Genomic DNA, 27796 nt, shown 5'->3' with positions numbered 1-27796 from the left:
TCCCCTCCCCTCCCCTCCCCTCCCCTCCTCCTTCCCCCTTCCCCTTCCCCTTCCCCTTCCCCTTCCCCTTCCCCTTCCCCTTCCCCTTCCCCTTCCCCTCCTTCTTCTTCTTCTCTTTTCTTTTCTGAGGAGTGACAGACTGAGCTCCTGCACCTCTGCAAGCTCACGCTGGTGTAAGTTGAGGGTGACGGAGGGGGCAGGGAGGCAAGTATTAGGTATTAGGCAGTGCGGGACAGTCTGGACATGGTGTTGATGAAAGCGTGGGCTGGCTCATGCCTCCACCCTGCCAGTTTCCTGCTTGGTAAACAGGACCATACTTTGACGTTGCCAGGCACGAGCAGCAACTGGTATGCAAAGCAAAGGCTGGATTCTCCTCGAAGAGCAGCAGGGTTTAGTTGTGCAGCATGGCAGCCCGGGTTCTTTCCCCACTGATGAGGGAGCAGATCCCCTGAGTCACGTACCTGGTGTGGGCCTTGCAGAGGGCAGGGCACTGCCATGGAGGGTGACCACGGTACCGAGAATGAATTAGGGCTGCTCTTGTGAAGCGTAGGTCCCATTTGTCTTGCTTTTTGCCTCTCGCCTCTTAAGGTAGTTTGGCCTCAGCCAATGACACTGGCATGGATGGGGTGAGGTACTGGGCAAAGGCCGAGCCCTACACCTGGGACCAGGGAGACGATGGACTCCTTCCATCACCATGCCGGCACCACTGCAGCACGCTAGAGCTCTGTCAGCCCTGGGTGGACATCAGCGGTTCTGTGGGGCTTTCTGGGGAGGCGGAAATCTTCCCTTCCAAATGGAGAGTACAGATTTAGCTGGACTGGCCTCTGGTTTAGGAAACTTGGGTCTTTTTTGCTGTTACCATGTGTTGTAGGTGGGCAAAAGAAAGAGAAAGGACTTACGTATGCACGGGGGATAGAGCAAAGGTAAAGATACTATAACGGGTGCGTTACCAGTATTAAAAATCCCTCTCCACACCTCCCTAGGAATTTGTGCTTTGCTCCTCATGCTGTTATTGAGCTGGTCTCTGGCTGTAGACAAAATCTCTGTGAAATGGAGAGATCGTACTTAATTCTCAGTGTTGTGAGCTACAGCTTGAGATGCTTGGATGAAAGGCATGTAGCACTTAATTATTATTATTGGTACAGACATGTTTTGCTATTTGAATATCAATAAGTCCTTTGAAGAAGTCATTGAGCCTGCTAGAGTCAAAGTCCTGATGTATATCAAGAATTTTTGTTACTGTTTTTTTTTTTTTTTTCCTGGTGGTCTGTGTTTATTATCTGTTTAGATTACTGTTAAACGAGGGAAGCAATCAGCAATCCAACATTAAAGCAGCTTGAAAGGATGTAATTCAAATCCCGAGAAGAACAAAAATGATGATAATCAGGGTGAAACTCTGGTTGACTCTCCCCCCGCCCTTAAACCACCCTGTTGTGCTAGGCTGTCTCAGTGTGCCCAGTCTGTTACAGAAGGATGTTCTACCACTGTGAAGCCCTTTACATCCTTGTCCACAAAGCTTACTGAATTTAAGATCAAGGCGAATGTGGGTTTTTAACCTTAGCTCCCAACTTTTTCACAGTTACGGATCCAAACCCTCCTTTTGTGTAAAGTTGGATGTTTCTTGTCACGTTCTTGTTTGTTTATAGTACTGTAACTGCTAATCTGCCCCAAAAATCTGCTCTTTACTGGAAGTAGGCGGCACTTGAGATTTATCTACCATTCTCTCTTTACAAGCTGAGAGAAGTTACTTGATTTAGCTAAAAAGGCATTTACAGCGTTCCCTTCAATACCCTGAGGGTAGGAGAGGGAAGAAGTTGGGGCGTGGGCAGAGGGGGGAGAGGAGTGGAGTGGTGGGATGGATGAATGGCCAGGCAGTGGGGAAGGCCTCCTCCTTGATACGTTAACATGTCCTCACTAAGAGCTGCATGGCTGTGGGGCCCTCCTTGGTAGCTAGGGTCAATACATTCAGGGCTAGGGTTGTCAGATGAGAGACCTGTAAGATTGCATTTCTTCTCTTATAGCGGAATTTTGGGGCAAATCATTAACTGCTAGAATTAATAATTGGTTCAGGCTGGGCTGTCTGATAGTCCTCTATTATCTACATCATCTGCTTTTCAGGCAGCTCTGCAATCACTGGTGCGTTTTGGAAGCTGCAACCATCTGTCTTGCTAAGGGGCAGTTTTCCAACCCTGTAGGAGCTGGAGCTCTGAAGCATCTAGGCAGAAAGGGTGAATTTTATTTTTTTTTTTTCATTATTAGGAATAGTTATTTTCAATGATTTGTGAAAATCCCCACCAGCCCAACCGGTCATCAGTTTTGCTCTGGGTCATACGAACTTACGTCTTAGCCTCCATTTCTTCTCAGCCTTCTTGGAAGGCCACTAAGATCAGACACCTCTGTGGGACTGTCCCTCCTGTAAAGAGGAGCGTTTTGGTCTCTCTTGAGTCAAATCACCAGCTAAGCTTTCTGGAAGAAAAAAACCCTCCCCAAACAACCCAAAGACCATTTTCTGCAGAGCAACCTAGAGGCTATTCATTTACACAAACACATCAACAAACTAGGTTGAACTTTGGATGTTCACTTACATTTATTTACTTCAGGTTTAGTTTTTGTTCTGTTGAATCGTGTTAAAATAACTTTCTTATGTCCTGAGGACCTGCTGTAGTCTCTGGGTGACAGTTTGAGAAGTGAATAGCTGGGGGAATGTGCCAGGATTTGGGGAAGCAGTAGAAACTTCTGAGTTTTCCTGCAGGGTAGTTGAGATACCAGTGTAGAACTGAATAGTTACAGCACGTTGTGATTGACCTTCAATGTGTGCAGGTCCTGGTGAATCTGGGATTAGTCATGTCTCACTTTCCTGAAAAACAAGTTGCATCTTTTCCCCTGATGTAATGATACGGCACTTTCTCCCCTCCCCATCCTTCTGGGGTGGACAGGCGAGCTCCTGGTGTCCTTCCTCCAGCACAAATCGAACGGGAATGGGCAAAACTCCTGCACGTGTTACTCAAAAACAGTGCCTGTGCATGCATGCAGATATGTGAGTGCAAATAAAACTTTGTGTATGCCTGTGTATGTCTGTGTGTGAAGGGGACCGAATATGACCTGACAGGGATAAAATGTGTCATGGTGAGTGGGTGGCGAGGAAGGATGTGTGGGGTGTGGAGGTGGCGGTAACCAAGGCTGGCAGAACACTTTAAGCTGGAGTTTTGATTAACTAACTTTTAACCAAAGTATTTATTTTCTGTGAAAATATTTAAATAATAAGGTTATGGAGAAAAAGAAGATATGCTGGTGGGGTTTTGTGTTGTCTTTTGGTCTTTTTTGAGCCACTGCTTCAGTTAGGGGAGTTTTGAAAAAGTCAAAGAATTTTCATTTTTCCAACCAGCTTCAACTGTAGAGGATTGAGCTGAGGAATAGAAATATGAGCAGAGTAACTGGAAATTAATCAAGGGAGGGGGAACAAGAAGAAACTGCCTTGAGAAATGCATGGAGAGAAGGGAGGAGAACAAATTAAGAAAAGGTGATGGAGAAAGAAGCCAACCAACAAAGCGGAGCGCTGAACCAGGAGAGTGAAAACTGAAAACAGACTTTACTTAGTGAATATTTTTGCAAAAACGAGAAAAAACAAAGAACTGCAGAGGTGGAGGAAGACAAATGGTCCAAGAAACGTGTCTCAGACTAAAGGGAAAGGAAGAGTGGTGTGAGCGCTGCAGGGCGGGACAGAGGAGGGCAAACAGTTAATCATGTTTGATGTGTGCCTGTATGTAAAGGTATGTAAGTGCTGACATCCAGGCTGCCCCTAAACAGTGTTGGAGAGCAATTTTAACACCCCTGAGATCTGCCAAAGTTGATATGTGAGGGTTTCAGTTTCCTGCCGTGCTCCTTGTCCCTGCAAGTCTTCGTGTTATGGCTTGGAGCCAGTGACAACCTCGAGACCTTTTGTCCTGCCTTGCTGTTGTCCTGTGCCTCAGTGCTGGGCTTTCCCTCCCTTATTAGTGGGTCTGCAAATTGGATTTCAGTCTTACAACTCCCATCTGGCCTCACCTGCCGTTGATCAACGGGCAGGATTTTCAGCCGATGTATTCAAAGCCACTCTTCCCTGCACCTTCTATAGGAATAGGTATTGCAGCGAATTGCAAATTACAGCCACAGTGGGAGCCTTGGGTGATGGGCCGCCGTCGTAGGCACCCCAGCTCAGGGTTGGTAAGTGCGGAGGTTGGGCTCTAGTGCTTAACTCGTACGTGCAGATTTTGCTATTTTAATACCATCTGGTCACTTCCTGCTTTCACGTGCATTTCTGCTGATGGAAATTCCCGTTTTCCTCTAGTAGGAATCAGGGAGAGTTACGCCGAAGTTGTTATTTGTTCCCAATGGTTACATACAGCTTTTCCATTGATCTCTGAGTCTATTAAATGGGAAGATGAGTTTACCGCCAGAAGTGAAAGTGCTGGGCTGTGACCCATGCCTGCTGTCCCTGAAGAGGCCAGCAGCATCTCCAGGAGGCTGGCTCCCAGGTGGTGCCCGCTCCTCAGCGCTCAGAGGCTAACAATTGATCCAGAGGGAATTTGTGGGTTTGTCGTTGTGGTTGAACAGTCTGGCTTCTGTTTTGTTTCACTTGGCAACTAATTGGTGATCCCTGGGAATTTTTTCATCATGTAAGCCATAAAATGGACATATAAAATGATGAGACATTCAGACAGATACTGCTAGATGAGGTGGACCTGCTGTTTGTCTCTTCCAGTGAGACTTGCTCCCATGACAGTTCATCCGCAAGACAGAGCCCTGCTCATTTGTCCCCTTTGCCTATTAGTTTTTGTCCATGCTTGTGGATCACGTCTCCTTCTTTTCTGTAGGTCTTACTATGTACAGTGCTGCCTATTAGCGACAATGACAGTGGTGTTCTTTCTCAGAAGACGTCTAATTCTTCTCCAAGTCCATGATCTCTTATTTATGCAGCAGCATGAGACTCTCCATCCTTGTCTCAATTTGAAGGGGTCATTTACCGCTATTACCAGCCACAGTCAGGTGCTCTTTGCTTAGCCCAGATGGAGCTCTAGCTGCAGATTTTCTTTGCTGCAGAAGGTGCTTTGAGGTTGGCTGTGGCTTTGCTAGAGGTGCAGCTTTTGTGGCTGAAACAATTTTTTTTTTTTTTTTTTCCTAGCATTAATACACTTTCCCTCTTGCTGTGAAAGATTTGCTTCAGGCAGCTGTGGTCAATGTATTGACCGCACCAATCACTACATCTTCTGGTCTTAAAGTTTCAGGCAGCATCTTTTAAAGGTTAAATTGAATTCCTACCATGCCTCTGAAATAATGCCTTTTTTTTCCCCCCCAAGTAGCTGACCCCTATGCTCCTTGAAACAGCACTTTTGCCATTGTTTGATGCCGAATCCATTGTGAAGAGGGCTGGACTGTGTATTCCTGCGTTACAAATACTCAGCACTACAACAACCAAAATATAAAAGAAAAATTCAAGAAGGAAAAAGATAAGAGGTCTTTTGGGCAATGCAAGTAAAGAATTCTGCTTCTTAACATCCATAGACATTTAAAAACTGTTACATGACTTTCGTAGTTGTTCTGGGCAGCGTGTGATGTGCTCTGCAGAGCGGTCGGCGTCAGCACGCAGTGGTGTGAGCGAGTCCGTTGCAGAACCAAATCCTTTCCTTACTTGCATGCGGCAGACTCTGCTGATATCCCTTTTATTAAAGCCCAGCTGGTGGCAAATAGAAATGAAATCAACTGTGGCAGCTCGTTAGTGATATATACACCTTCTGTTTGGACATCAGTCTAGTCCAGCTCCCAAGAAACAAGTAACTACATCATTTTTACCACTGTAAGTTGAAAGTCAGCGAGTAATTGTTAATACAGCGCGTACCCTTGTGACAGCGAGGGGTCTGAGAGACTTTCACATAGAAAAATTCCACTTGATTACCAAATAGCACTCACTTGGTAAAATTGCTTTCACCTCCATTCAGGTGCCTCAAGCGAAGATGCTTTTTCAGTGTATGCTGGGGAATTCGTTGCAAACCTAACAGTCTCTCTCTGGAATATTTTCCTTGCAGACTAAGCTCCTGGTTTCCATTGCTTCATTTTAATGTATTTTGTTCGTGGTTCATCTCCTGATCCTGCATGTAGAATTGAAAAAGAACCTTAACAGGGCTTTTTACTTATAACAAAACCTACAACTATTTAAATATAATCTCTGATTGTGTTCCTCTAAATCCCCCCCTACATGCTTGAAAGGCTTCTGTGTTTGTGCGTTCAGAAATCAACAGAATTACTTACCACAGGTTCATGTGCAGATAACGATGGAGGAGATGAAGTGGGCAGCTTGGCCCTCGCCCCCTTTTTAAGTTTGCAGTCAGTGGCAGAGTGTTTTGTTCCTGGCTATGCTGGTACGAAATCAAAGTAGCGTGATGGACTCAAATAACTCTGGCTCCAGCTTATCATTAACTTCAAGGGATTTACTCTACACTTTAATCAGTCACTGAATGCATAATCTGACCCAAGAAAAGGCACAAAGTGTAAATCAGTGCCTGATTTGGTCCTGAGCCAGTGCTGGTGGGAGAAGTGCTTTCAAGAGATTTGATAAAAGCTATTTCTTAGATAATGAACACTCCTACAGAAAGAGGCCTTATCAAATGTGGAATGAGTATGGTCTATCAAACATTTGATTTCAACTTCTTCTGATCCTTTGTAAAGTAAAAGCTCTGGGTGCTGCAGCGCGGGAGGGAGTTTTGGCCTCTCACGTGCAAGGTTATGGCATTTGGAGGTGTCCTGATTTGAGGTTTCGTGTCACCCCCGTGTTCTGCAGGTGGAGAAGGGGATGCTGGCAATGCTCCTTGGCTCAGGGGGACTCTTTGAGAAGGAGAGAGAAAATTACTCTCTTATTATAAGGTTTGCCAAATGATCTCTGAGAAAATGTGATATCATTCATATGCATTGCCAAGCTGGAGAGATGCCGCGCATCTTGGCAGCCATCTAGAGCTAACATATAATTCCTTTGGGTTGGTATGGGCTTTATCAGAAACAGCTCCATATGCAGTATTTACATAACTGTGGTGGAGTGTGAGAATAAACACAGCTGTGGCATTGCCCTAAATATTTCAATTCAGTGGGGACTTAAGGGAACTTTATCACTGAACTGCAGATAAACAGAAGTCAGTGAGCGGTGGTCAGTTTAGCCAAGGAACAAATCAAAGCTACAATGGCTGGACTGCTGGAAATATTTAAGTGCTTTAGTGTTGAAGTTTACTAAGGTCACTGGTATTTTTTTGCCTTTCAAAAAATATGGAAATGCCATCAGTCGGCTGTTATACAAAAAGCATCATCCAAAGGGACTGGTGAATCAAAGCAGCGTAGGCTGAAAGGCAGAAGGGTTTGTAGGGATGCAGGGCTTTCCGCATCTGACTGCGCTCGGAGCCTGTGGGTTTCCAGCAAGACTTTAAGTTTCTGTGAGTTATCTCCATCCCAACTGACTGCAGAGATAGGAGTCCTGGATCTTGAGCAGAAATCTGTAAGCCCGGTTTCTTAAAGATAGTTTAGTGCCCAGATCTTACAGAAAATAGCCAGTAGCAGAGTTCAGGCAGTTGAAGATTTAGACTTTTGTCATTATGGTATGAATAAAAAGGTGCCCTACCTAGCAGCTTGCGCAGGAATGATGCTTGCAGATGTATTCCTCGGGCTGGACCCGCGTGGTGGATAAAAGGATTTAGTTTCAGACCCATCAATGCAGCATTTATTCCCATTTTGAGCTCACTTTTGAGAAGTGTAGCAGTATTGTCCAATCTTCCTGTCACTCAGCAAAGGGAACAAAGTAGACTTTCTGCAGTTGTTAGTGCATCACCATCAAACGACGACTGACAAGCAGTCCCCAAAATAGCCCCATTGGGAGTCACCGAGGGATGCTATTTCAAGAGTATTTTTGCAAACATGGCTCAGTTTATGCGTTTGCATATATATACTGGTATATATACATTGATATCACAGTAGAATGTGTATATATTAGAATATATAGTTTAGAACCCCTTAAACAGAACGGTTAAGAGCTAACTAAAAGTGTTCATTATTTTAGGGGACAGAACTCTTGTAGAAATACTTAAATAGCCACCATCGAGGGAAATACAGTTTGATGAAGGCCCAGGTAGCAAAATACTTGTTTGTATGTTAATCCACTTGCTTTAAGTAAGAACTTCAGTCTGTTCTAAATTGGAGGGAAGGGAGCTGCCATTTGGAAGCTCATTCAGTTCTAGGTAATTTATTCTTAAAACAAAGCCTGCTACAACTCCAGCTTACAAAGAAATGACACAACTTTGCTGCTGTTCCTTTGCAACTCTTTATAGTCCTTGTTCAGCACTTTGTTTACCGCACAATACACAGTGACTTTAGAGGTGGGAGTTCCCTTATAGAAACCACAGGCTTTGTGAAGAGCATTGTTTCACACAATCCATACAGTGCATTAACATTTCAAAACCAGCACAATACCTCTGTGCTGTCCAAATATTTTTTTCTCTTAAAAAGATATATTAAAATGGGAGCTAGAGTGCAGAAAATACTACGTGCTGCTCCTGGCTTGTTCCCTGACTCCTCTGGGTTATGCAGCTTTCCACTTTTTGGGTGGTGAAACAGGGATGCTGTTGCTGACCTCAATTGTAAAATGCCGTGACATCTTCTGCCAAAAAGTGCTCTGTAAATAATAAGTAATGTTTCACTGATTACCACAGTGTACTTTGAAAATCTGTATAGTTTGTTTCTGTTGATAGCTGCCTACAAGAAGTTGAAACTCAGGTTCCTACAGCAGTGGGAGAGCAGTGTTTCTCCTGGAAAGACAGACCAGGGTGCGGTAGCTGTGCATGACTGTAATGATCATTGGACAGAAATGGCTAAATCATAACCGTCCAGGAGGCAGCTTTTTCTTGCAGTTCAGAAAAAAATGAGAGTGTGATTGGGAATGTGCCTATCTACAAACAAAGTTTTCTTATTCACCAGACCTGCATCATCTGACATGGAGTTTTCCTTTCGGTACCTGAAGTCGAGTCCTCGGTACATCCCGGAGCGGCTAAATAAGAGCCTTTATTTTCAGACAGTGCTGAGCTCCAGCAGCTTTACTGAGGAAACATGCGTTATTGTGTTGGCTCAGCGCTTTCTGAAAAATCAACCCACTTTTTAAGCTATCCAAACAGTGATTTAGGACCCTGAACAGTTCAGCTGCTGAGTTTGGAAAATCATGACCTTGTCTATCTTTAGAGCAGTGTCTACGTGGAGACCTCCCCTTCCCAAAATGGACAAACACGAGGCCAGCGGTCTTCGCTCTCCCACCCCCAGAGAGCTGTGCAGATCAGGTCACCCTCTGTTCTGGATTCTGCTCTGGTTTAACCAATTAATTAAAATCTCTTAATTGTTAGTTAAGCTCCAAATTACAGGATTTTGTAATTGCATAACAAATATTTGTATTACGGTACTGTCTTGAACTTCAACCTGAATAAATTCCACTGAACTAATTACTTTTCTGCTACAGAAGGGAATCGTTGTGTGTCCCAGAGATCAGGCAACAATACACAGGACAGAAGTACGTGCTTAGGCTCACATCCCAGGTCGAATTTGTGTGGGTGCCGTTCAGGGGCAGTCACTGTATGTGTATAATGAAAAAGCACAACTGTGATACGGAGTTGAGTGATGGGCAATGACCAGGGCTTGGTTTTATAATCACTACATAAAGATAAACCATACTATTACTTAGTGGGTTATTTAACAAATGTTCAAGTAAAAGTGGCCCACAAAGCTATAAAGAGCCCACAAAGCCCCACTAATAACTAATAGCTTCACTGAGAACAGAGCTGAAATAGCTGCAGCTGCCCCTCAAAGCATTTTTGTTGTTGTTGTTAGCAAAGGTGTTGGCACGGGTCCCATAACCAGCACGGACAGGATTCATTTTCCTGAAAGCTGTGTTCGTCTCTGCTTTGCAAACCACAGTGGTGGGGTGGAAGCCCACAGGATGGTCTAGTAAGCATGTGCTTTGGGAAAAAAAAATATCTCTGTCCACAGGAGTTTGGAAAACTGCAAAAGACGCCTGCCGGCAGCCATCACACGGTTGTGGTTAGCAATTCCTTGCTGCCGCTGTTAGCAGGATCTAAGTGGAGCATTGAGGATGTTGGTAACTCCTGCAGCAGGCCCATTGCGGTGGGCTTCTGGTTGATGCTTAGTGGTGTCACTGAAACCACAGCGCAATCCTAAGAAAAACTCCTCCATTTGGGATGAGGGTGGTTTTCATTTAGCTCTGTATGTGTAACATAAGCACATTGAGAAACTCTGGGCGTGCTGTGATATCCACCTAAAGAAGGCAGCAGCTTATCCCCGGCTTCTCCGCAGTCATCCCCCGTGCAGTTCTGGGTGGTTGCCATGTCAGTGAATGTTAGCAGGTGAATGCTCCTCTTGCCTTTATGTTTGAAACTCCTATTGATGTGCTAGATGTGGGGTTTCATCAGCATTGGCAAATCCCTTTCTCAAGGATTTTGGCGTAATGTCAGTACAGACCTGGCTTCAGTTAAGATGATCCTACCGTAATCAGGTGTTGTAAAGGTAAGTTTTTAGGGCTAGGTCTTGATATTAGTATCCTTCTTGTTCACACTAAGCAAGGTAATAAATTTAGCTGCTAATGGTATCTGAGTGAACATAATGTTTTTTCCCCCCCCCCGTTTTTCTAGACTTATTGAAGTTCATTCACCTGATGCCAAGCACACCGTGGTGCTCAGGAGTAAGGATTCGGCTACAGCCCAGGCCTGGTTCAATGCCATCCACTCCAGTGTCAATGAGCTCATCCCCAGGGTGATTGCAGAGGTCAGAGACCAGCTGGGTAAAACAGGGATTGCTGGAAGTCGAGAGATTAGGCATCTAGGCTGGCTTGCAGAAAAGGTAACGAAAACATTCTTATTTTCCTTTCTAAGCGCTTTCTTTCTCAATTGCTCTTTGTTCCTGAATTCAGCCTTCTCTGGAAGTGGAGTGGCTAAATGAGGTTCTGGGGTTTGATTTAGCTTTCCATGAAGACATTTCTTCCCTTAACGTGCCAATTTTTGTGCTTTAAAAAACAAAACGAAACAAAACAAAAATTGGAAGATCCCCCGAGTCTTTCCTTCTGTATGAGAATTAGCAAAGACTTTCCTGGCAAATGAAAAGTCTCATCATCTGTCAAGTTCAGGCATGGGACACGAGTCACAAAAACTGACACCAGCCTTGAGCTCCCCTGCTGTTATGTCTCCTGTTCATGTATATGAGACGCCCCCTTCCCAATCCCAGTTTGGGAAGTAACCAGTTACTTGGTCCTTGGTCCGCCCCTCCGCTGTGCCCGGCCACAGGAGCTGGGCATGGACTGGAGCACGAGGTGGTGTACGTGCTGCACCTGGGAGCTTGTTCTCTAATTGTAACCCAGCGTTTGAGCTGATCTTCGTAGAAGGCCAAGCTTGCAATTGCAACTCTTACCCCATGTCTTGCACACTTTGAGTCTCAAAAATATTTCACACCATGGGGGAAAGCTGGTGTTCAGTTTGAAAGTAGTTAGGGATCTATTGACCTGTGGAGAGCCAAGCCAACCCACGAATGCACAGGCACGGTATCAGTATGGATGATCTGGTTTTAATTCAGTAGTCTCAGAATTTGTTTTAGGCACTGCACCAACTGATAAGTGCGGGTTTGCTACAGTAAAAGCATTAGGATTGTGCCTAGAAATACCTCCCATCCAGATGGTGCCTGGGTGGCCATTCAGAGCATCTTTGCCTCTCCAGATGGGGTGCGTGGAAAAATGTATACACTGCCCTTTCAACCTATGCATCCAGCACAGGTGTGGAAAGCTGACTGCGATTGCCCTGAAAAAAATACCGTACGTTTTAGCTCCGTCTGGAATTTTGTAGATGAAAATATGGAAGCCACGGGTGCAGGTGCCATATTTCTATCGAGCATGCTTTAAGAAGGCACACCGTTAATTCTTAGCAAAACGTGGGTCAGTCCACACGTCTTTTAGCAAGGCAAAGATTGCAAAACCTTTCAGGCAGATTTTGTATGCGTCCTTCCCCGTGCAGCCTGGGGAGGACAGTACGACTGTGTGGCTTAGTGCTGTAGAAAATGTAAAAATTGAGGGGGGGATAATTTGGAGTTAAAACACCAAAGCATTGGTAAGAAAATTTTAACAATATTAAACTGTACAACCGTGGGGTCTTTAATCTTGTTTTCCCTTTTGTATCTGTTTGTATAAACTTATGAAAAGCTGAATATAAGAGGCTTTTTCTATTGCAAAGTACTGTCCTCTGAAAGGGTAACTGCTCTGTAGCAGATCATATAGACCTTACATGTAAAATACTCACAGGTCATTTTAAGCAGACACGTGGCACACTTCTGGTTTATGAATTTCCTCTCCTTACAGTTGCTACACAATATCCCATTCATATGCTTCTTTCTCCTCTTTTTTTTTTTTTTTTTTTTTTTTGCCTTATGGACTGAGATCTTATTTCATGCTGCTCATTATGGACTGGTTCAAGATCCTGCTGAATTTAGCGGCGAAACTTGTGTTGCCTTTAATAGGGCCAGGCTGCAGCTCTGTGCATGTTCCAGTGTATTTACAGTGGCTGTCATCAAGAATTAGCCCTGAGAGATTTGCAGTGACATTGTTACCCAAAAGTCAACATGTTTTTTTCGCTAAACTAACCATCCAGAGCTGTGCAATAGTTACAGAGTGAGGTCAAAAGTTCCCAGCTTCTTCTCATGTTGGAGATCTGTTGAGAAGTAGAGAAAATAACTGCATATGGTAAAAAGCAATGTGAAATGGCTTTTATTTTATTACTGGACTGTGGGCTGTAAAGCCTGGGTGAAAGAAAGATAACCTGCAGGGTGAGAGGGGAAGATATATATACTGTATATATGCAAACTGTATATATACTGTTTCAGAGGAGGTGTTCAAGGCAGCTAAGGTGAGGTGCTGACCACAGGGTGTTTCCTAGATGCTCCTTGTGCATCACCTGGGTTTGCCAGTGGGGAGAGATTAAATTCTGCAGTGATTTTTGGAAGCACACCAGGAATACCAGCTTTCTTCTCCTGGGGTGAACTTCCCTACCACATCCACTGCTGGTTTGTTCCTAAATGCTGGAGTTTAGAAAAGAACCTCATTAATAGTACAAGGAAAATAAAACATATGCCTTCTGTTCCTCCTAATATTACCCTTAGATTTTTTTCTCCGTGATATTTTGTGGCATATCTTGCTATTTGTCCATGGACTGCAGTGGGAAGAAATTTGAACTCTGTTTTGAAAAGCATCTTAGACTGTAACTTTTTAGACAGCGTTTATGGCATTGCTCTATGTTACATAGCATATCCTTACAGTGAATTCTCAGCAAAATGGCATGACGCTAAGTGAGATGAATTCCTCTGCTTGTTTGGGGAATGCAAAATGTAATCCCATAGAAATTTCACTGTAATTTGCGGTGATTACTCTCTGCTTTCATTAAGCTATTTCCTGGCTTGACATTTTTTATATGTCTCTGCTCTAAACTTAGCTCTAAACTTCAACCTTTATGGTACTATAAAAATAGATTCATTAGCGGAGCCTCCCTCAGGTGGGTAACATTAAAATAAATGGTAGGTTATCTAAGGTTCTATGCAATTGCATGCTAACAGGATTCTTCCACCTTCTTCCGACTTCCCTGTGAAGACAGCCCTGAATTTGTGGTCTTCCACATGAAACGTCCATCCTGCAGGTCCACCATCAGGTCCCTGGCTGTGGCCCGGGGTGGGCAGTGAGGGTCCGTCAGCAGGTAAAGCAAAGAGCTCTGCATCACTTTAAGAAAGCAAATAATCACTGTGGTGTTATTATAGGTAAGGAGAAAAATAGCCAGGAGCAATCATTAGAGATGCCATATTCCCTCTTTTATTAAGGCACTAACCTTGTCCCGACCTTGACGTTATGGCAAGGGTTTCTGAAGCTGGCCAAGGATTAGGGAGTTATATTGGTCACCAGTGTCCTAAAACTTTTCTGTAACTAAGAGAAATGTCAAGAACCAGTTTGTAATGAAGCGTGTGTGCTCCCCATCACCTTTTCTTTCTTGTATTTGTCTTTTCACTTCAGCGATCCCTGCGGGATTAACAAGCGTGCTAAGCGGGAGGGAACAGCTACATGTGGGTTTTAATCTTTCCAGCTTTTTCCTTTTTTTAATGCTCCCTGTAAAGATACTTCTAGTCACCAAAGGCAAAAAAAGAAGTTAGTAATGTCATCCTAACGGAGGAGCTTTTTCATGTGTGTGTTAATTGCCCCTCTTCTTTCCAGGAATCCTTTCAATCCTTGTAGAAATGTCTTTCCCACCTCTCCTTTCCCCTGCTTTTTTTATAGTTCTGCACGTCCTGTGGCATGCAGGGGAGCTGAAACAGGCATCGCTGCTTTTCTCCTCACGCTTATCCACCTACCATTGAGTTCCTTCGTGAGGAGCAAATTCGGCTCATGCGCTGGAGAGCTAAACCACTGAGGAAATGGTAGTTTATTTTATCACTTCGTAACGTCTGTTCCAATAGACCAAGATATCGTTGGCAAAAGCTTTATCTACATTTTTGCCTCTCTAATGCAAACACGGAAAGGTGTTCTGGCAAAAGTGGTTTTGCAAAAGTAGCTTTTGCCAATTCAGCAGTGGGCCACGCAGGCGAAAGCGTGACCGGTTTCAGGGGAAGGGGAAGCTGTAGCCAGGCGCCAGGCTGGTCGCTGGGTCAGTTAAAAAAGAAAACTTAAATGAAACCCCGAGCTCTGCATCTCTCCCTGTCCTCACTGTGCCAGTGACACTTTAAATGTGGGCTTGGAGGAAAGAAAAAGCGCTTCTGCAGCTGGAGACTGTTTTCCTTTCTGGATGTCAAATGTCTTACAGGCAGTGGGCTTCTAAAAATTATCTCAAAGCTCTTTTGAGAAACTTAAAAATAGGAGTTGCTGCGAGTTGTCTTTGATATTTGAAGCTGCAGCAGAAGTGCCCTTATGGGCTCTTCTCACTAGATCTTAACCCCAGCGCGTGGTTCCTGTCCACATTGCTCTGCCCACGCAGGGCAAGCGTGTCTCTGCTCCCCCGGATCTGGTGTGGGGATCAGAGGGGAGAAAACACCTGATATTGGAGGGGAAATAACCAAAGCGGCACGGTGAATTGGAGTTATTTTTCAGCTCCTGACACTATCTCTGAAATGAAAGTGTGTTAATATATTACGGGCTGTTCAGTCTCCTCAACCCGTAGATAACCGTATCATTGTGTTAGAGCTGAAGCGCGAGGCATGTCACAGCACAGTGATCTTCTTCGGTATCGAGCCGTATATTACAGTATTATATTTATCTTCCTGCTCTCGCTCTAATTCAGAGGAGGGACTGATAACAGCAAGATTGTGAGCCATGCAAGCTGTCCAAACAAGATTTAAGCAAAGGACATGAGAGTGTATTGAAATGTTTCTTTTCCCCAGTATGAAATTAAAACGTTTCTATTTTACCATTTCCTTTGGAAGTATGTTCACTGGTTAGCACAAGTAGACAATGACAGAGTCACGTTGTTGTTCTCATCACAGATAAATGAGTTTTCAAAGAACAGGAGAGAAACTTCAGTCTTAAAATTTTACATAATTTCCAAATTGTAAAAGCGAGTTTAAAATGTCTTTGCATGAGAAAACCATCAGCCCATCACATAGTTAAAGCATTTTTGCCTTTATTTAACTTTGTGAATATCTGATTTTAACCACCTTCCCATGAAACCCAGCAGCTGCTCGGCAGCATTTTAAAAACCCAGGCATGGCCGTGTCCCTGGCTGGGGCCGCTGCCGTCCCCCTTAGCTCTCCCAGCTTGTCCATCATGGTGGTGGCAGCGTTTGTCTGACCCTGAGCCAGATCAGATCGCTCCGCTGGTACAAAGCTCGTTACATTTGGGTGGGGTAGCATTGGCTTTCTGCAGGTTTTATGACAAATGCAAATCCTAGGGCAAGAGAAGGAGTGAGAGCCTGTAGCAGAGGGGCAGGGACTGGGAAACGGGGCTGCCTCGTTAGGCAGTGTGTAACTCTTCCTCGGGGCTAGCTGCCTCCTCAGGCTGCACAGTCGGAACCTGCGGCATGTTCCGGAATAAAATTTGGGTTGTGCTGACCCCTAGGTCAGTGTTCTGGCCCTGGACAGTACCTGTGGGTGCTTAGGCTAAAACTGCAGCGGGTTTTGGGTTGTACTGCGTCTTAACCCCCAGTGAAAATCAGCGTATGGTTTAACAAGAGAAATAACCTGCTAGAAACATGGGCGTTTGCTGGGAAAACTATTACTCAAATGCCTAATTTCTTTGCAAGGAAACTGTATTCCTGTAAGGTGGTCTCCTTTGCAATTTTTAGTCTCTACAGGTTTGGGTTGGTTTTTTTTTTTTTTTTCAGTCTCTGTTTTCTTTACTAATTATCTAGGCATGTTTGGAAATGCTGCCCATCTGTAATGCCCAGGAAGAAGAGCAAGGCAATTTGGTCCTGACCTCCTGGTTTGAGTGGTTAGAGAAGGCCCCAGTTTCTCATACTGATAATATACAGCTGGTCATAATCTTAAAATTGATCTGACCTTTTGGAGATTACATATACCTCAAATCGGAAAATCTTCTGTGTGTCCTAAATTAGAAATTGTACTTTTAAATCCCAGCTAATTTCTCGCTGTGGAGCACTTACATCCAAATGAAGAGTCCTGCTTTTGCCCCATGTCACTTAACCTTGCATCTTATTAATTCCAGAACTTATTTGCTTGCTTTGTAAAACACCACAACGGAGTGCTTAATTACATTAACAGTCTTCATTATCTGGGATAACGATCAGCCTGTTCTTAGGAAAGACGTAAACCTGAAATAGCATGAAGAGTAATTTCCTCTCCCAGCTTCAGCGAGGTTCCCGCACAGGCTGCTTTTATCAACAGTAACATTGTTCTCTTCTTGCTTTAGGTGCCTTCAGTAAATGGATATATTAAGGAAAACTGAGGCTGAAAACAGCCATTTCATTCACCGTACCTTTTTAAAGGCTTTGCCGGTCTTAATCCGTAACACACGTGCTATTTCTTCCTGTGCCAACGAGGGCCAAGTAGACGATAGATTTCTAAGTCAGGCAGAAGTGCTCAGTGCGAGGGGATTGGAAAGAACACGTGTAAATAGATCACGAAAAATTATAGGAATATGATGATAAACGCATGAAGGACCTGAGCTCGAAAGTCTGTATTTCTGCAGTACAGTCTGGTTGTTGTGGTGCAGGAAAACCCCTCTGAGATAACAACAGACCGCACTTAAATAGTGAGCGAGCGCCGTTGTGCCTGCGGTAGCCTTCAGGTGTTAAATTATTCTTGGAGAAATTAAGCTGAAGTGTAAACTTGTGTAAACGGGTATGAACGTGTAAAAGTGTAGATAGGCCCTGCACGTCCCCTCGCCCTTCCCACGAGGGTTGTGTTAGTTCTGGCCGCATCCCAGCAGAGGTAATCACGCCCTGCCTGCTCTCCCTCCGTTTTGATCTAACCATCCCAACAACTGCCTTAACCTTTTTTTATAAAATACAGCATATTGCTACTGCTGTTCCTACGAGCGCTGGGAACGAGGAGAAGTTTCCTTTTTAATGTCATCCCGCCGTGGAGTTTTATTTAACTTCTCTCTTCCTGCATCAGGAGGAATTACGAGCCGGGGGATGTGACTCCCGCTCTGGCAGCCGTGCCTGTGCACGAGGGACACGGAGCACAGGTGGGATCCATGTGGCGGCCCGGCCTGTGGTTCTCTTGCGAGAGGCACCTCTACAGATGCCCCACCGATAAACCCGGGGCAGGGTTTGAGAGGGGAAATGATGGGCTGCAGCTTGGAAGAAGAAGAGGATGACGAAAGGAAACGGGGGGGGGGGGGTGTTCACTGCACCCCCCCGGGGCGTAGGAGCTGTTTCTCTCAGTTCCTCTGCGGTGGCTGTGGGAGCACGTCCTGGCATGGTCCTGAGCACCGGCTGCTTTGCACAGCGTGGCTGCCACGGCATAGATGCTTAACTCTTTCTTCTACATATCCCAAACCTGAACTGCTGCTTGGCTGGGCTGGGCTGGATTTTGCTGGACAAGGAACTTTCTAGATTTTGGTAGACGAGGGATTTTCTTCCTAGATCTTGCTAAATTTTTAGGATGTTGGGCCTCCCCATCTTTCGCCTTGGCAGCTGCAGTTGGTTCTGTCCAACCTGTGATCTGCCCAACCTGTGATCTGCGGGATCAGCTTACCTTCTGGGGCTTCTCAGGTTTGAAAGCCCGTGTTTGAACGTATTTGCAGTCAAGTTCAGTTGCAAAAAAAAAACCTGGGAAAGATACAGGTATGATGTGAAGGAAGGCTTTGATCCCCTTCCTTCAGAAGCAGGTGAAAGGCCTCCTTTTTTCCTCTCGGCCTCTGACAGTAAACATTGCAAGAAAGACAGTGAAGGAATTGGAGCCAGTGATGCTCCTTGGTTTTCAAATGCGATTTACGTGCTACGTGAGCCTCTCCTTAATAAAACACATGTTGCATAAGGAAGCAGAGACCTCTACTGAACCTGTATCCAGCCCTGCCATCAGTGGGGAGCGGAGGGTGCCCTTCCCAATTATTTTAAGTACTTAAGCACCAAAACAACTGGTCTTCTTCTGCCCCGATGTGTTTCTGCCTCCTGCTGCTGGTGCAGGCAGGGCGGGAAAGGGGAGCGCCTGTTCTTGCCCAGCTGTAGGATGCAGGGTGGGAGAAAGCAGACCGGCACGTTGGTTGGGGAAGGTGTGGAGCTCATCCCGGGCATTTGGAGATGCTGCGGAGTGGTTATCCAGGCTGGGGAGGCTGCTATTAAGGCAATGCTTTTGGGCAAACTCAGCTGAAACAAAAAGCAAAGCAAATGTAGACTGAGCAATAGGAAAACCCTGAGCATCTCCCTAATCAACCGCACTCACCCGAGCAGCGCTGTGAACACCCAGCTCGTCCTCTGGCCCCCAGATCCCGCTTCAGTTGTACAGGATAAACAGATTGCTTACATCCCCGGGGCTGATCTGCCCTGATTACACATCACTGTGATGCGATGGGTGCTGAGGAAGATAGTGTTTTGCAAGAGCTACACCCTCGCGCTGTGTGCGTTTGCTCATTTGTCTGCGTTTTTCTTCTTACTGCCTGCGTGTAAGAAGTTTGAAAGGAAAGGGGTTGTCCACCTTAGAAAATCCCAGGTTTTCCAAATATTAAGTTCCCGTCAAGCTGCATTTTCTCTGTTCTAAGTGACCTTTTTCTCCTTTGCTGGTTTTGTCTTCTGAAGTTAAAAATCACCTTCGGGGGAATGGAGGGGCGCATTAGGGGCGCATTGACCTTCAGGCTCTGCCCACTATGAATTCCTCTCACCCCAGTCATCAGAGGGTTTTTTCTAGTACTCCCATTTCAGCTTTTTGATTAATGGCATGAATAAATAGATTAGAAAGCCGCAGAATAGGCCATAAAAAAACCCTCTTCTCTCCGCCCTGCAGCCCTTCTTCCCGCAGGACCCCCAGCTGATCCCCATGGAGAAAACTCCTGGCAAAAGCAGAGCCATTCCTAGTAAAAATGCCCTAATCTAGAGGAGAACATTTGGGTTTTTCCCCTATCTTTTTGCATAGCATTGCCCCATCCTGCTCGTCCACTCAGCTTGCAGTCAGAGGTGCGTCATCTCTACCCACAAGTGCTTTTAGGACAGATGAGCTGGTTAATGTTTGAGGGGTGTTGCGGAAGAGCAGAGTATCGCTGGTGGTGCAAGCAGAAGCAATATATGCCATGTATCCTATTTTGCCAAACAACTGTTAACAGAGAAAAATAAACAGATTTTCTAAAAATACTTTGAGAAGAAGCTGTGTTCTCTGTTGGAAAGAAGGATTGACCTTTAGAAGAATAGGAGAGTTTAAAAAAAATAGCGGAGAGGGAAAAGTTATATGCGTTATAATTTTCAGTGTGGCAAGACATTTACTCAATGCAGACTCTACAAATCCAGTCCAATTTTAATCCTCAACCTCTGTTTAGGTAATAGGTTCCTAAGGCTATTAACGCCAGCCTTTTACCTTATTATCATATCCTGTAAAAATAAAATTATACCCATAATACCATGACAGCCTTTACAAAAATGTGCCATTAGATAATTATATTGCAACATAGCAACTCCTGAGACTGCAGGGAAGTATTTCTCATGCAGCCTAATTGTTGTATCAATAGCTTTTTCAACACCCTTGGTTACTGAGGAAGAAAGAACATGATGATACCATATGTAAAATAGCATATTTTGAAGTACTGTTTTGGGGCCTGACTGTGACAAGAGTACTTGAGTTGTGAGTGAAATCCTCGTAAGAACTGTGCTTGAAACAAATCCATGGTTGAAAAGTTTTCTTGTATCATTCCTCTCCTCTCTCCCACTCTTAAACTAGTGTCTGTTTTATTTTAGTTATTTTAAGATGGGAAATGTTTTGACACTGGAGTTTTAACTAAAAGAAGTAATAGTGCTGATTAAAAAAAAAAAAAAAAGCTTTTATTCCCTTCCCCCAGATCCTTCAGTTCTGAAGATTTATTTCTGCCTGCAGAGTTATCTTCTCTGCTTAACTGGACAGTAATTGATAGTGCACATCAAGATAATTAGTGTAACGAGTCTCCTAAACCCCAAGCCCCACAGCTACCTTTAAGCTCCCCATTGTCTTTCCTGTAACGTAAATAAAAGCTTTAGGAAAGGACTGAAAAAAAATTGATAGTGAGGGAGGCTCCTTGCCCTCTCCAAGGGGTTTCCTCTTCTCGTTTTTAATGAGGCCCATATTAGTTGTCATTTGTACCTTCCCTGATGAATAGTTTGGAAGAAAAGCTTTCTCTGTGCACAGCAAAATTCATGCCAAGTTGCTGACCTTTGCTTTTGGTGAGACCTCATTTGAGTCTCGGTCCCAAGCCCAAACATATTGTTGGATCAATCATCATGTTGATTTTTGGCTCTGATAGTAATGCACAGCTAATGAGTTGTACGGTGTACACATTAACCTCAGACCCAACGGCACTAGCGCCAGGCACTTAGCAAAATCGCGCTGGGGCTGCAGGAAAGACATACAGTGCTGGCATCTTTATCGAAGGAGACAATTAAAAACAGTAGAGCGGTATCACAGGTTCACTGCTTGTGGGATGTAGGATTTAATCAAGGCAGGAAAAGCAAACTGTCTTCTGTCTGTTCAGAAAAAAAAAAAAATCTCAACACCATAAAGGTGCTTTATGAACTGTGAAATAGAGAGGAAAGCCTGAATGTTTAAACAGTAAGATAATGATTTTACTAGCAAAAGGGAATCTACTTTGGGGAACAGCCATTGAATAACATTAGATTTAACCTTGTCAGAGATTACCGCCTAATGATTTTCATGGCATTCCAAGGAATTTGAGAACATTGCTATATTTTTTTGATTAGCAGATACCTTATTTAGCAATACTTCAGCAAAGTCCTCCTGTGTAAGTTCCTAAGACCAATTGTTCAATTACCAGAAGCATCCAGCATCACTGATTTTGAAAGCAGCTGTTCCTCATCACTTCCAAAAGTAACACTTCCCTTGAAGGGCCAGATTTTTATTTCATTTTATAATGGTAAATCTAGGGAGACACAGTACTTTGCTAATCATCCCCATGGAGACATGGACAAAAATCCCAACATGCACGATATCCTTCTTCTGGATGTTTTCTCTTGAAGGATTAGGAAAGGAAGGAAGAGTTGCACAATGACGACATAAGAAAGCCACACTTTCAGTTTTAGTGTAAGCCCTAAACAACCAGCTTCAGGGGACAGAGAAACAGGGACAGAATAAATGTGATTTCTACAGGTCATGCACAGTTTTGTCCTCCTCTTTGTGCATTGAAAACTGATCAGTAAGGCTGGAGGATCGTTCCTGCTTCAAACAAAAAATCAAGTGACATCAAACAGAAAGACCCAAAGTACAGAGAGATGCAACCTTGTGTTCACATTAGACTTTGGATGTAAGATAGAAGAAACAGCCTGACATGCAACAGGACAGGGTGAGAAGGGAGTTCAGTGGATAGGAGAGTCCAAAACAGGATCGTCTGGAAGAGCAAAGTTCCCTAAATGTATGAGAAGCTGCCCCATCTTTGCATCGTTCCTGCTTGAGTTGCCCACCAGGAGTTGGCACATGCAGCCTCCCCAAGTCCTGGAGAGGGTGGGCATGAAAGAAGTGAAGTGGTCTCACACACAGTTGAAGCAGCAGGGACTTACCCTGTCACATACCATAGGTGTGGAGAAATTAGGTGCTGTTACAACACACCTCACCTCATGGCAGAACCTGTTGGGATGACACTGGATTTTTTCCGGCACTAGCACAGCACGCAGAAATAATGCAATTTAAATAGAGATGTGCTACATCGCCCTTAGTAATACTCACACGATACTATCCGTGGAAAACTCTGCAGTCCATTTTAGAGCTGCTGTTGCTGAAATGTCCCATGGAGTCACAGCTTTTTCTGGTCTAATAGTGACACTAAGTCCCTTGCTCTTCTTGCTCTTCTAACCAGTTGTGTTATCAGTTTTACTGGTGTATAGCTTAGTCTTTTTTTTTTTTTTTTTTTTCTAGAAAAGTCAGACAGTGGCAGTAGTGTCACAGGTATTACAAATGATCGAAATTAAATTTGTTGGAGATAGGGATCAGAAAAGTCAGAGTTGGTAAAAAATGGCAGTGCTTAGATGACACGCTGTTATGAAGAGTGAGCCATCTTGTCACAGATGGGTGTCACAAACAGGGTGGTTTAACTCCAGCAACGTCAGCAAAAGCACACCCATTCTCACCAACTCCTGTTGAGGACCATCTTGCAGATATGGGTAAATACCCTGGAACATTTTTTTTAAGTACAGGGATTTTTCCCTCTTCCTTTGGAAGACCGTATGGGTTTATACAGTGCGCCTGTTTAATAGTCAGGGTGCAAAAAGGGAAAGTGGCTGTTTCTTTGGGTGTACCTCAGAAGGAGAGCGCACATGTGTGTGTTCCTGTGTTTGGACCTGCTGCTCCCAATACAGAGTAGTCACACTATGATTTGGAGGAGCAGGGGGCTGAGATTAAGCGAGAGAATAACTTCTTTGTAAGGATGGGTGGGTTTGTTATTTCAACTCCCCCACGCCCCCCTCCCCCCCAAAAGAAAAACCAACAAACCCACAAACCAAAAAATACAAACTAAAAAGTTTGGTCCGCTTATAAAACAACACTGTAAAAAACAGTTTGTGTGTACTCAAAGGAACCTTAAGATTTTTCCTCAGATTACCCCCCAAAATCCAGCTGCGCTCCCTAAGCTTCACAGTCTGAACAAATTTATATTTGGATTGCTTCATGGTGCGTCTACAATGTCAGAGTCTTCCTCCTGAACCAAGGAAGCTACTGACCAATTTGAATGCAGAGCACTAGAGAGCACAAATGAACGCGTCATAGAGAAAATAGGTTTTGGCAGGGAAGGGAAGGAGGAGGAAAAAAACAGAACTTCAGATGAAGTCAGTGCAAAAGAAGAATCACAATCTTGAAGGGGAAGTCACAACCTGGTAGCCAAGAAGCTTGTTACTAGAGTGAGAAAACCAAGGGTTGTGTCAAGCCAAAGTAAAAAAAGAAAAAACATGTTGCTGTTGAAGCCAAATGGACTGGGCGAAGGTTTTCGAAGATGCTGTTTGCATTCCCTGAGTTTCGGGTGCTCATACAGTAACTGTAGCCCCGCTGGAAGGAAGCACCTGGGTTTTAATCACGAGACGCTAACGACTGTTAGCCGCTGTGAAGATTCCTGAAACTGCGCGAACGCATCGTGTTATTGTTGGGGCTTTTTTTATTTATGCATTTCTGCTGAGTAGATGCTGCTGTGCAAACATTCGCTTGTTGATCTTGTGCTGAAAATAGTTGCAGACGTCGGCCAGAGCAGGCTGGCGCTGCGGAGTATGGCTATAGCTGCTTCGTACTGGAAATGTCAGGGGTGTTTATGGAAACGGGTCTAAAAAGTTCACTCTGAGGAGAAGCCCGCTAAGGAAATAGAAGCTTACCTATTTGCTTATGGAATGAAAAGCTTGTACATTATTATGAAAAGGAGTGCTTTATGGTGTTGCCTCTGGCCTCATCTCATCCCGTGAGGCTTTCTGCAGGGCCCTTCAGGGGGGAAATACGTTAAAACTTCAGGTTTAAACACACACATGTGTTCATTCCCCTTAAAGAATGCTTATTATTGCTATGTCCCTTGCATTCCTGAATCATAGGGTTAAAGAATACATTAGCGTTGTCCCAGAATTTCAAAAAGGAGGTTAAAATGTGCAGACGTAAAACCGCAGGCAGATGTTAACAAGGCAAAGGCAACTGGAAAAGGTGGAAGAAGCTGTTGGCAGCGGAGGTGTTGCAAAGAGGAGCAGCGTGGAGAGGGATTGGGCAGCTGCATGGGGTAGTGTGGAAACCTTTTATGTGATGTTTTGCCTTGAGGACCCCTGGTTTTGTGTTTATTGGGAGAGCTGGTTATTGAGGAGGAGCTGACTAACTGTTGGGTTCTTGCTTTGTTGTTCCAACAGTTTGAAAGGAGGAAGAGAGCAGCACTCATTCTCGTGGTGATTGTTGTGGTTAATAACATGATATTAATAATTATGTTAGTATGAAAGAGCCTAAGGACTAGGCAAACCTGGAATGCCATTGTGCGAGACTGCAACATAAGTAGTACCAGTAGCAGCAGACCCTGCTCCAAACTCTAACCATCTGAGTAGGCAAGGTAGAGAATGGACGAAACGTGGAACCACACATCAGACATTGTCCTTCTGCTGTGACTTTTGTTCCTGTGGGACATAAGCCGAAGGGACGAGTGTAGAAAGGCAAATAGAGCCTGGGCGACGGGAAGAGTGGGACAGCACTGGAAGAGACTGGGAGATGAAGCTGAGCTACAACAGCCTGTGGGAAGGTGACAGTGGAAGGAGCAGCCCACCAATGAGCTGCAGAGACTGTTGGGTGCAGACAGGTGCACAAATTGTTGAGTGGGCTGGAAGGTGTTGAAAAATCCCCTGTTGGCAAGAATAAGACCAGCCTTCTCTGAACCTTTCATAACCCTATGAGATTAATACTTCACAGCTGCAAGAAGACCTCAAAGAGAGGAATTTTAGCTTCTCTGTCTTCTTTCACGTCAGATTGGACAGAGGGGCTGTTTGCACTCGTCAAAGGTCGTGTACATCATCTGTTTCCATTAGCCTGGACGTATCAAGTAAAACTTCAGTCTCTGGCCCCTTCAGATAACTTGAAACAGCTGTTTGGGTATTTGTGAGCCAAAGCAGAAGGAATGGGTTGTGGTTATAGGATCGCACCCAAGCGAGTGAACAATTCTGTAGAACAGTTGGGAGGAGCCAACCACTAACTGATACTGGTTACACACCTGTAGCCCTGCGTGGACCTGCCAAGGGGTTCAGAGTTTTGGAAACAATAGTGTTGCTGTGCTGAAAAATGAAATATAGGAATACCGGTCTCAGAGGTAACATAGATCACACGCTGCTTTTCTACTAGGAAAGCAAATAGCCACCATGTTGTCTTGTGTCAGCCCCGGAGGATATCTATTTGGTGCCCAGAATTCAGCAGCAGGTTCTGAAGGTTACGTGGACGTGTGGATAACAGCAAAGGAAGTTTGCTCCAGAGCTCCTCTTTCCCTTCCCCTTCTATCGCTCTGCAGTTCGCCCCCGGCATCCCCCGTCACTGAGTGCCCCTTCCTCTGATTATAGCTGAGTTATCTGAGGATGCTGTCTGAGGACGTACTTTTGAATAAACGGTGCTTTTAAAGGGGTGCTGGTTATATGCATGAAAATGTGGTAATAGATAGCCTGATTTCCATCTGGCATAATTTAGGAGTAAATCCATTGACGTCAGTAGAACTGAATGGATATAAATATAATTGAAGTCAGGTCCTATATTTTTAAGGTTAAGCCTAGAAAACGCTGTAGCTTACTCTCCCTCCCCCCCCCCCCCCTTTCTTTTTTCTTTCAAGCTCTGCCACAAATATGAATGTCTTAATTGGGATTTAATCTATTTCTGCCCAGTTTAATCAAAGATCTGTCAGTAAAGAATTTTATGAGATGCAGAGGTGAAGCCCTGCTGACCCCCTACCTATCTTTAGAAAAAATCTCGCTGGCTGCTGGTTCTGAAAAACCTCAGCAGCAGTTGTTCTTTTTTCCCTTGGTCAGTTATGTCAAGGAGCGTATCTGTAGCTATGTTTAGTTCTGAGCACAAACATGAGGCAGAAATGGAAGCTTTTTGGCAAGCAAAGAACATGATTTTCAGCTCATTCGTACAGAATGGTGGTAATTAATAGATTGTTTTCTGACAAATGGTTAATTGTGCCTGACTGTTTTCCATATGGCTAAGGAAATAAAAAAGCCAATGAGGACAAGGTATTTAAAAATCCAGAAATTTTGGTATGAAACCATTGGTATGATAGCCAATCCCATTTGCGGTACTTCTAAAATGGGTTATATGAATATTTGCATATGACAATGTTACTGAAGTACGTGGTTTCCAGTTTTCTTTTTGTGGTTTTGTACTGGTGTTACTCAACTGAGTTACTTCAGATTTTGTATACCGGTATATGTAAGATGTTTAGGCCAACACGAACTACAAAAGAGATCTCAATGAAAAGCCAAATCTTTGTCTTCATAGTAGGAATAAAGCCGGAGAGAATAATTTATAACATTTCTCCGTGACTTCAGTGCACGTACATTTCTAACACCGAGGGTAGAACTAGGTATAGTGACTTTGATAATACGTATTTGTCCTCTTGGGGTTTTCACTTTCTTGTAGCTGCAGAAGTAATACCAGTTCTACTCTGTTTGTGTTACCGCAGTTTTTACTGTAAGTGGCTGGCGCTTGCTGGCTGGCGTGATTTATTAGCCCACGGCCGGAAAGAGTCTTCCGTTGATGAAATCAGTTGGTTCGTGAGATCTTGTGTCTCTCGTGCCAAAAATCATTTCTCTTTGGATATGTGATGTGTTTCTTAAGAGATGCAAAAGTCTAATGCCATTACCAGGAAGTTCTTTATTTTATTAAATTATGTATTTCAGGGATAATTCTTAAATCTGAAACCTTAGTTTCCCATCCTGGCCCCAGGGAGATAACCTGCAGCGTGCAATCTGTTTATACTAGCCTTGGAAATTAACTTTATTCCTCCAAAGTGTTTCTTGTAAAGGAATGTTCAGTTCTCGGTAGAATTGTCCTATGAGTAGTTGAATGCTGTAGTTATTGCAAAAATATGAAACACTGAAAATTAGAACCAGATAAAGAGCATTAGCTTTCAAAATTGCATAGCTTGTAGCATGTAATTTGCTGATATTTGTAGGATTCGGGTCTGTAGATTGATGGCCCTAATTGTGTATCTTTTAGTAATCTAGATGAAATAACATGGCACAGCACTAAATCCATTTGTCCTGTGTGGCTAATTTAAAGCTCAGCATAGATAAGTGCCAAGTAGAAGGTTCTTTATGTTTGTCTTCCTCGTATGTCTCTGTTGAATATTCATAATTTCTATTAACACATGCCCTTCAATATCTGCTACGTTTTTGTCGTAGATAGTAGATTAATTAAAAGAGTTGTTGCCACGATCCCCTGGGCTGTGATCTTGTCAGATCTTGTAATATAAGCAGTATCAGGTCAGGGAAGCGATGCCTCTTGAGAAGTGACAGCTCACGTCCTGACCATAAGTCCAAACTTCATAGCTTGGATACTTTTACTTTAGGGATATTTCTTCTCCTGCCATCTTCTGAAATAAAGAGCTTTTCTGAAAGCCGAGCTCTCATTTTTAGTG

The 27796-nt window shown here is 44.1% G+C and overlaps 1 protein-coding gene across 1 annotated transcript in view; it reads left to right on the top strand.

The window, feature by feature from the left end:
* Positions 1 to 27796, top strand: part of SNTB1 (syntrophin beta 1) — a gene marked incomplete at its 5' end in the record, with an annotated part of 117166 nt that overhangs the window by 64234 nt on the left and 25136 nt on the right. The window contains one exon of the mRNA XM_082479991.1: positions 10704 to 10911. Coding sequence (XP_082336117.1) covers positions 10704 to 10911 — 208 coding nt within the window. The remainder of the gene's footprint in view (positions 1 to 10703; positions 10912 to 27796) is intronic.

The sequence above is a fragment of the Vanellus vanellus genome, assembly GCF_965231255.1.
Source record: "Vanellus vanellus genome assembly, chromosome: 2".
Classification (NCBI taxonomy): domain Eukaryota; kingdom Metazoa; phylum Chordata; class Aves; order Charadriiformes; family Charadriidae; genus Vanellus; species Vanellus vanellus.
The sequence above is the reverse complement of the archived record's forward strand: the minus strand, read 5'-3'. Positions and strand labels throughout refer to the sequence as shown.